The 10,600-nt window shown below is 31.8% G+C and overlaps 1 protein-coding gene across 3 annotated transcripts; it reads left to right on the forward strand.

The window, feature by feature from the left end:
* Positions 1-827: 827 nt before the first annotated feature.
* LOC130797501 (endoribonuclease Dicer homolog 3) lies at positions 828-10,483 on the forward strand. 3 transcript variants are annotated; one of them, XM_057660106.1, is made up of 3 exons: positions 828-1,302; positions 3,265-3,348; positions 7,056-10,483. In XM_057660106.1, exon 3 carries the CDS (start codon positions 7,140-7,142, stop codon positions 10,119-10,121), a length of 2,982 nt encoding a protein of 993 aa, XP_057516089.1. In that variant the 5' UTR covers positions 828-1,302; positions 3,265-3,348; positions 7,056-7,139; the 3' UTR covers positions 10,122-10,483. The 3 variants fall into 3 exon arrangements, with proteins under 3 accessions (XP_057516089.1, XP_057516090.1, XP_057516088.1); XM_057660107.1 differs by lacking the exon at positions 3,265-3,348; XM_057660105.1 differs by lacking the exons at positions 828-1,302; positions 3,265-3,348 and adding an exon at positions 5,169-5,377.
* The last annotated feature ends 117 nt before the right edge of the window (positions 10,484-10,600 follow it).

Genomic DNA, 10,600 nt, shown 5'->3' on the forward strand with positions numbered 1-10,600 from the left:
AACGGTCGTCATTTCTCGCTTCTTTATTAGAATTAAGCATATAATATATCGTTGGAAAACTGTTGAATTATAATTTTCAATGCTGTAAACTTTGTATTAATGCGATTTTCCTACAAAAAGTTATGGCCAAAAGATTAACATGTATCAAATTTCAGCACAAACTTTAAATGATCATCATTTCTCGCTCGGTTATTAGAATTGAGCATATAATATATTATTGGAAAGATCTTGAAGTCTAGTTTCTAATGCCGAAAACAAACATTGCATTAAGGTGATTTTTCTATCAAAAAGTATGGCCAAAAGAGTAAACATGTATCAAATTTCAGCACAAGCAATTTTTTTCGAAATTAACGATCGTTATCGATGTTTACCAAATCATTTTAGTGATCATTTTCATTTACCATTGTATTTCAATATTAAATTTTTGTTCAGAGAATTTTTTTAAAGAGAAATTAAAAAAATAAAATTATATTAAAGACAAAATTAAAATTTCAATATATAAAAAGCGGTGAAACAATAAAAAATCTAACCGTATTTAACAAAGCTCTAAAAATTTTCGCACATACTAAAGAAAACTTTCTATATACTTTTTGAAAACATACTGATTTTGTTGTTTTCAATATTTGTCTTGATTTGATTGTAATTTAGAGAAACGAATGGGTACGAATTCGATGTGAGCTTTTGTGGAATGGTGAAATCCGCCCGCCTCGAAACCAATACTGCCCATTCCCCAACACAAAAAAACTGTAGACAAAAGTTAAAAAGAGTTTGTGTCGTGTAATTTGCTTTACTTTTTTTTTTTTTTTCTGTTTTAATAAATTCTTCTAAAATAATTTTTTTAAATTTTTATGTGAGACAATTTTATCTTTACATATTTCTCAAATATGAGTTAAATATATCCCAATTAATATAAGGAAATTTTGCTCAGAATAATTCCAATTATCACCCGTTGGTTAAAAATAATCCAAACTATCTATTATTTTTTAATAATCCTAACTATCCATACAATTTGCTCAAAACAGACCCCCCATACTGAACAGCTACTGCAGGTTACTTGGACTATTATTTTTTTTACCTTTTTTTTTACTTAGTAAAACAAAATAAGAAATTACTTTTTCAATTTCACTAAACCCGTTTACACTCTCATCCTTCCGCCATTGATAAGCTCTCAAATATCCTTCTCAAAACTTCATTTTAAACCCTAGAATTTCTGATTGAAGGCGAGGAATTCATCTGAAGGTGAACAAGTTCATACGCACATCGCATAGTGAAAGCTGCTGCCCAATTCCGCTTCAATTGATGGTAATGTCGATTTTCCCTAATTATCTAGTTGCATTTAAATTTAAGTTTTTCTTGTAAATTGTTGGTTTTGGATGATATTAGTTGTTGATTTTGCCCATTTTTTTCGGTTTAGGCTGGTGTTTTTGACAAATTACTGCAAAACTTTGGTTTGGGGGTAAATTTATATGGAAAAACAATGGTTTAGATTATGTGGGTGGTGAAGGTTGTACCATAAAAATTGATACTGACCTAATTTCGTGGTTTGATTTGGATGATCTAATAGTAAGTAAGGTTGGGGTTGATTATGAACATTCTTTATTTATTATGAACCCAAGTTGTATTCAATTTCAAGAAGGTTTGAAAAGGGTTAATAGTAATGAAAGTGTAATGAAAATGGCAAAGCTAGGTGTTAAATTTAGGGCAATAGCTGTTTATATACTCAAGGTAGGTGATGATGTAGAGTTGGATAACGGAGGAAGAATGAATGAAGAAGAGGAGTTTAATGAAGATGAAGGACATTTTATTATTTTGAATAGTTGACTTAAAAAAAGGTAAAAAAAATAACCCAGCAACCTGCACCAGCCGGTCATTGTGGAGGGGGTCTGTTTTGAACAAATTCGAAGGATAGTTGGGATTATTAAAAAATAATTGATAGTTGGGATTATTTTTGGCCAACGGGTGATAGTTGTTGGGATTACTCTTAGCAAATTTTCCTTAATATAATTATTAACATATAAGCTCTTTGCATTGTTTTAAGATTGTGAGACGGTTTCTCACAAGAATAACTCATTAATATCAATGTTACTCTTTTGACTCTTTATATTCTCTATCTTATTTCTTAGTATCTAACTACTTTAACTTATTTTAATCTACTTTTTAATTTTCATAATAAAAGCAAATAACGCACAGTGACTGAAATGGAAGAATAGTAACCATCATCATATATTGTCCGAAATTTTCACTTTCATATTGTTATTTTGGATATATAAAAAATATATGTAGGTAAGACTAAATAAGTTTGTGAATAAGAGCATGAAAAAAAATATTAACAATATTGTGTCTTTAAATACTGTATCAGAGTTTGTTATAATGAGTATTTTGAAAAGTTTTTGCCATATAAAATCGCCATTATTTGATTTAGCATTTTTATTGATTATACTCCAAATATTTTACACAATTTTTAAAATTAATATTTATTTTTTATATGGTGTTGATATGATCATGTCTCTTTTCACTAACAATTCATTTGTCCTATTAAATTTACAATATTTATATATTGAATCTGAGAGCTTTTTATAACAAATATGACAATATTTTTAGAGACGAATAAAGTATATTTCTAAATAAGGAGTAACAAAATATAACCATTCTTCAAATCTTGTAATCAAATGAAAGAAACAAAGAGAGTATACTATAAAGTATTATTTTTAGTTTTGGAAGAGAGAAAAAAGACAATAATAATAATAATAATAATAATAATAATAATAATAATAATGTCTGGGATGTGGAAAAGAATTGAGTTGATATTGCATTTGTAATCAAAACGATCCGATATAATGTGGGCTCATGTGTCAAGATGAAAATATAATGAACTCATCTGAATAAATAATAGTTCAAATAACTGTAAAATCATTAGGACAGGGTGCATAAAAAATAAACGCACCTATTAAATATAAGTATACAACTTCCTATAAATCAAAATACAAATTCTTTGTTAAAATTTTAAATTTATTGCTATATATTCAAATTAGTGAATCAAAACGACATTTTAACATATTATATATTGAAATTGTTAAAATTAACAAAAAATAATAATTTCAAATTTAAAAATACTAACGTGAATGATCAGCTTACCAAATTAAGTTACCAAAAAATAAGTATAAAAGTTACCAAAATAAAAGTCTTAAAAAGAGTATAGGGACCTTGAATTCATTTTTATACATTGAATTCAACAATAATTCAACTTTACTGATACCTTTTCAGAACATAATCACCAAAGAGAGAGTCAGAGAGAGAGAGAGAGCGAATTATATCATCTACTTTCTCTTCAGCCTGCCAAAACTTAAGGTACGCTAGCTTTAAATTCAACCAATTTTTCCTTCTTTAATTTTAACATTGCATCAAGCATTATTATTAAATCCCTTCTTTAATTTTGTGGTTGAACAATATGATTATCAATGAATTTTGAATTTGTCATTAAAAGTTCAATCTCCCTTATCCCTTATTTTTAATGGCGGACTAATTTATAATTTTTGAGTTATGATAAACCATATTAATTATTATATAACACTGTTGTAGATAATATTTTCCATCAAGTCCGAAATCAATTCCGATAATTAAGTTGCAGGGAATTAAATTCTAAAGTACATCAAAATAATGTGATTAGTGTTGTTTCAGTTGATCATGGTTATTAAAACAAATAAATTCCCATAAATCAATTTGTTTAAATGTATCAAAATTTATTAGGACAAAGAAAATAATAAATGTTAAACTTATGAAATTACAATTATCAAAAAACGCACTATATAAATTCTTTGTTACTGCTTTAAATTTCATTAGTTATTTATTTATGTTAGTTAACCAAAAAGAGTTTTTAAAATGTTAAGGCTCAACTTGGAAAGATCCCCAAAAATAATTAGTTTTAATGTTAAAATATACTCCTAAATGTTAATCTCAAACTTACTAAAGTTTACCTCAAATCTTAAACTTACCAATTTTTGGGGAAAAAAATGTCTTGTTGGTTGGAGTAGAATTTCGAGTTTGATCAATTTGCCAGTGGGATAACAAGTTTTGTTTTTATTATTACAGGTTAGGGAAGAAAAAAATTAAGTGAAATTCAATTTTAGAACTGTTCGGCATAATATATCTGTGAGATATCTATTAGTTATCTAAGTAGTTCTAGTTGTAACAGTAGTTGTTTAAGTAGTTGCAACTCTTGAGTAGATGTAACTGTCAGAATATAATTTATTATTTTAATTAATTTTTAATACTTAATTTTAGATTTATTTATTTAATTTTATTAATTAAATATCAACAACAATTCAAAGATAATAGAAAAATGATATAATAACCTTAATAAAAATTTATAATGCAAAAATAAAAGTGGAGAAAAGAGATAATACTATTTAATTTTTTTCATTTCCTTTATCTTCGCAACTTTGCAAATTTGCAAGTTTACAAAAATAAGAGATCTAAAAAACGGAATTTGACTAAGAAAAAAATATCGAGAAAGACTTGCACAAAATAATTTTGAAAGCTACTTTTTCAAACGCTACCTTTTTAAACACTTATTTGCATTTTGAAAAATAACTTTAAAAGCACTAAATATAGAGTATAGGAAATTATCAATGATATTTCTAAATTTTGACACTTTATCGGTGATATTTTTAAGTGTTTGATTATCAATGGTACCTTTTTTATTGAGCATTTTACAACTGTTAACCTAATCTACTTTTTTCCGTCTAAAATTGTTCAAAATCGTTAATTTTTTCTTTTTCTATTATTTTTCAATTGAAAACATAAAAAAATAAAAGAAAAAGAAAAAAGGTTAACGATTTTGGACGATTTTAGACGGAAAAAATTAGAAAAGGTTAAGGTTGTAAGACACTCAATAACAGGAGAATACCATTGATAATCGAAAAAATTTAGGTATACCATTAATAAAATGCAAAAACTTAGGAGTACCATCAATAATTTTTCTAAAATATTTATTTACATTTTTCAAAAAAGAAAATATTTATTTGCCCAATACTATTTTTTAGTATCCATCATAAAAAATTATAAAAATTATATAATAAACTTTACATCGAATTTAATATTTTATGTTGAATATATATACTTTAAAATTTCCCAAAAGTAAAAAACTAAAATGAACAAAAGTAGGAAAGGAAGGAGTTATATTAAAAGATATCTGCGCCGGTAGTTGTGGTTTTACTTTAAAAGCCATAGACATAGTCCTTAATTCAACTCAACTAAACTGACACCACTTAAAACATAACATAACCATTGAAGAGAGATACTACCAAATACAGAGAGAATCAATTATAATCATATTTCATAGCATCTTGTTTCTCTTTTCTACCAACTATATCTTCTGGTACGCTTTCTATTCAAGCTATTTTTCTTCTTTAATTTTAGCAATGCATGGATATTGATCCATTTAATGATTATTCTGTAACATTTTTGGGTTCTTAATTTTTAATTTCATTCTCCAACAATTTCTCTGTTTCATTCTGTCTTCTGATAAATGGTGATTCAATTTGTGATTCATCAAATTATCAACAAATTTTTTGCTTTAATATTAAGCGGAAAAGAAAAAAAAAAAGGTGGTTTTGCTATTTTTTTTAAGGTCAGGATCATGATTTTTGTTAGAATTAATGATATTTGCTATAAGACTTTTTTATTTCCTCTAAATTTACACCATATAATTGAGATTTTTAGACATATGGTAGAAACTCAAATCAGAAAAATGTCTCAAATATACGAGAGATTTTTGAGTGATATGGTGTCAAACTCTATGTATCGAGGAGTATCAATGGGATTATGGAATATTCTAAGATTAATTTTTGTTAAAATGAGTTTCACGGGATGAAGTTAGATGTGTTCAAAAATTATTATGTGATTTGTGAGTTTATAATTATTAATTAATATTTGCAGTTATAGTTCTGGTTCAGTTATTGTTTTGGACTTAAGTTTTTGAGTGAGTTATGTTTGCTGATCAAATTTGCTTCTGTGAATTAATTAGGCATTTTAATAAATTAGCTTTTAAAGTAAAATATTAAAATCATGTCTTCTTGTTTGGAAACATAAACATCCCCGTTATTATCAGATATCTGAATTTAAATTGATAACAGGACACTAATAGTGCAACAGCTGTTACTACTGTTTGTTACCTGGTATTATAAAATGTTAATGGTAATGAATTTTTAAGTGTAATTTTTCTTAGAAAGTCACTTGTTAAGATTCATGCTCATGCTTGTCTTACTCTTATGATATCTTTTTCTTTAGGCCAGTTAGGGACGAGAAAAGAGTCGAGTATAGATACCCTATTTACTTTTTAATTTTACAAAATTGAGACCTTTCATCAACTACTAATGGTAAAATATGGACCAAATTTTCGCAAAAATTTAACATTGGGTTGATTGATGAACTATAAGGGGTTTTTCTAACGGCCCTAGGCGGTTGGGCACCTTGAACGGCTTGAATCCGGCCCTGGAAGTGGTGTTATTAGTAGTGATGAAAATTTAACATGGGTTGGTATGGGGTTCCATTTACAAGAAAATGACATGCTGTTTTTCCATGAATGGGTTCCGTTCAATTTGCAAATTAATTTAAGTGATTAAACCAAACTTCCTTGTTTGGAAAAGGATTCTTGTTTGGTGGAGAGTTATCAAGGGAACAAAGTATATTAGATAGAGGGGTGGGGTTTGATTGTAGTCTAGTTAGGTCATGCGTTTCTCTTAAATCTTTTCTGTGCTCATTCAAGTATGACTATATTTATAGGTTCATGTAGTTGACTCTAATCTTTTGGAATTAAGGCTTTGATATTGTTGTTATTGTTATTGTGTCATTCAAAAATGACTAGAGAGGAGCCCTTTGTGTCTAATATGAGTTTAAAGAGTGAGAGAGTGAGGTTTAGAAGACATGAAACGTTAAATCACGGACTATCCACTAGCACGAGAATATGTGCATTCATCACACCAACTTATGTATTTGTTGCTTCCAACGGAGTTTTTCTGAGTACTTATGGGTCTTCAATTCAATTTGTTTTGTAGGGATTGTCAGATCGCATCATGGCCAAAGCCAAGTAGATCTTATATTTTATTAAACTTGTTTAAGCTTGTAAGATATTGCATCTGATGGATATTCTAGATGACCGTCATATAGATGGGTGTGATGAAACTGATCAAAAACTAAAAGGCAACGCATTAGCTGGTGCTGGAACCACAAAAAGAAAGGAGTTGCATGGAATTATTAATGTTCGTGCCTTATCTGGTACATGGATAAACAATCTTCATGGTGCTGTTTTCCATGTTTACAAGATCGATTTCTCTTGTGATGTTGAGCAGTACAGCAGTTTCGTTCTTCTGACTGAGTCAAAGCTAGATGTTGATATAGCTAATGTCAAAGTAGATTTATATTTACTCGACAAAACTGCTAAAGCATCGGTTGTCCCATGTGGCGAAGTACATCTGGGATCGGACAAAATAAAGCAGGCAATGCGCTTTCATGAACTTTTATTTAATGGGTTGTTTGGTAAATTGTTTCTTGGATCAAAAGGAAGAGGTACCGGACGAGAGTTTCTTCTCCAAAACGATAGTGATCTTCTATGGAGCACATCATACATGTATTTGATCTTACCACTTGAGTCATCGGATGGCTTGGATCAAGAATCTTGGAAGATCAACTGGAAGGAGATTGAATCCTGCGTCTCTGTGGTAGAATTTCTGAAGAAATCTGCTTGGTTGAGCGCTGAGCAGTCCGGAAGCAAATATAGGGGTTTTAGAGATGACCTTTGTTCAGAAAACATGAACATCTCGGGTGAGGATGTTGTACATCTGGCTAACTGCTCATTGTCGAGAGGAAACTTGAAGGAATCTGTCGTTATGTCCATTCACACTGGTCGGATATATTATGTTCTCGACATCTTGGTCGATACGTCTTCTGAGAGTCCCTTCGATTCTGACGTTGGAGGAAAACCATCAAAAAAGTATTCTAGTTTTGCTGATTACTTCAACAAAAAGTATGGGATTGTGCTGTTTTATCCAGGGCAGCCGTTGTTGCTTCTGAAACAGACTCATAATCCATTCAATCTTCTCTCGGATAGTGAGGCTAGTGAGTTGCGTCGAAAGAAGCTTTCAAGTCGCAAATTGGATGATGCAAATCAACTGAATCTTGTTCGTATGCCTCCTGAGCTCTTGGTTCATGTAGATGTCCATGTATCGGTGTTAAGGGCGTTCTATTTAATACCTTCAATAATTCATCGGATGGAATCTCTGATGTTAGCTTGTCAGCTACGGGAAGAGATTGCGTACAATTTTGACGACTTTCATATGCCATGCTCGCAAATTTTGGAAGCACTTACGACTCTAAGATGCTGTGAAGATTTCTCTTCAGAACGTTTGGAGTTGCTCGGTGATTCGGTGCTGAAGTATACAGTGAGCTGTCACCTTTTCCTTAAATATCCTGAGGAGTATGAAGGAGCGTTATCCAATCATCGTCAAAGAACTATTTGCAATGCGAACTTGCATGTTTTGGGAACTAATCGTGGGTTACAAGAGTACATTCGCGATAGTGCATTTGAGCCCCGTCGGTGGGTTGCCCCTGGGCAGCTTTCTGCCCATCCTGTTCCTTGTTCACATGGTGTTAACACAACTGAAGTTCCGTTGGATAGTCGATATCATAGTATTGATGAGAATATTGTACTCGGAAAGCATTGTGATAGGGGACACCGGTGGTTGGTTTCCAAATGCATAGCGGATTGTGTTGAAGCCCTGATTGGATCATACTATATCGGTGGTGGATTAAAGGCCGCTCTTCATGTCATGAATTGGCTAGGAATCGAAGCTGAATTGGGTCCGTTTTATGTTGACAAGGCTATTACTCTTGCATCTAGCCAATCTTGTGCGCAAAAGCTTGATCATATCACGGCCTTAGAATCGAAGCTTGGGTATGACTTTGTTACCAAGGGACTGCTACTCGAAGCTATTACTCATTTAACGGAACAAGAAACTGGGGTGGGTTTTTCCTACGAGAGGCTGGAATTTCTTGGGGATGCTGTGCTCGATGTGCTGATAACCCGACATCTATATCATACTCACATGGATATTGATCCCGGGGAGTTAACTGACCTGCGCTCAGCTTCTGTGAAAAACGAAAATTTTGCTCAAGTTTCTGTGAGGCGAAACCTATATCAGCATCTTCAGTATAATTCTGATATTATTTCGAGTCAAATAACAGAGTATCTTACGTTGGTTTCTGAGACATCGGATTCTAAATTACTGCAAGGAAGAGAATGTCCCAAGGTTCTTGGCGACCTGTTGGAAAGTATTGTCGGGGCTGTACTAATTGATACCAAGCTTGATGTCGAAGAAGTTTGGAGAATCTTCAAACCATTGTTGTCTCCCATTGCAACTCCTGATAATCTCGATTTGCCTCCCTTCCGTGAACTGAATGAATTGTGCGATTACCTTGGGTACTTCTCGAAAGAGACCTGTTTCACCGACAAAGATGGGATGTTTGCAGAATTGAGATTACAGCTGGAAGGTGCTTTATTGATAGGGGAAGGATTCGGTAAAACTAAAAAAGCCGCCAAGGGACAGGCGGCTCTTCATTTGTTGATTGAGCTGGAGAACAGAGGGATATCGTATGATAGATGCTTTTCGAAGAGGAAAAAGAAAGATGCACAAGATATGAGTTCAGTCACGGTTAAAAAGAAGTATGCAGACGTTCAATCAAAGAAGCGAAAGGTAGTTGTGTTGCCTGGTGGAAATAATAAGGGGGCTTCAAATGCTACTATTCCTGTTATTAGAGCGGTAAACACAGAGAAAGGTGGACCGAGAAGCTCACTGTACGAGTTATGTAAAACAGTACAGTGGCCTATGCCTAGCTTCGAAACTTCTGAACATAAATCAACATCGCCTATTGTAATGGGCGAAGGTTCAAGTAAAAAAACTGCGTATTTTATATTTATGTCGAAAATCTCGTTGCTCATACCCGACTTTGGTGTATTGGAGGCGGATGGAGAGCAGAGAGCTGACAAGAAAAGTGCTCAAGATTCTGCAGCATTGCATCTGCTCCTTAAACTTGAACAGCAAGGCAAGCTTATAATCAGCTGTTAATTAAAACAGCAGGAGAAAATGGCGGTCTTTGAGTGTTCTTTGCTCTATTTCCTGATTAACGACGAGTTATATTATGCAGTCATAAATAAACAAGGATACATTGCCTTGTTAGTTGGTCCTAGATAAATCCTAATGAAGTTAACTATGTCTCTGTACATTATCCTGTAACATTAGCATAACTTGAACTGCTTCCTAGCTCGTCTTGCCTGCAGCTTCGATAGCAACTTTAGATGATGGAAAAAAAAAATTGTTTTAGTAACCTCTCGGGTCTTTATTGAAAAGATTTGATGATTTCCAGATTTCGATTCATAATCATGGGTATGGTAAAATTCAGTATGAATTGTCTGTTTTTTTGTTGGCTGTATTTTAAACATGTCTTGGTTAGAGTATCGTGATCGTTGGATCGTAACATCTTATAAATATGTTTTGATATGCTATAAGATGATTATCAATCATATTTGTCCATTTCAGTTCATCCG

Source organism: Amaranthus tricolor, chromosome 13 (genome assembly GCF_026212465.1).
Source record: "Amaranthus tricolor cultivar Red isolate AtriRed21 chromosome 13, ASM2621246v1, whole genome shotgun sequence".
Taxonomy (NCBI): domain Eukaryota; kingdom Viridiplantae; phylum Streptophyta; class Magnoliopsida; order Caryophyllales; family Amaranthaceae; genus Amaranthus; species Amaranthus tricolor.

Excerpts from the sequence above, each read along its gene's own strand:
- LOC130797501 (XM_057660106.1), top strand. The coding sequence starts at position 7,140 with ATGGATATTCTAGATGACCGTCATATAGATGGGTGTGATGAAACTGAT.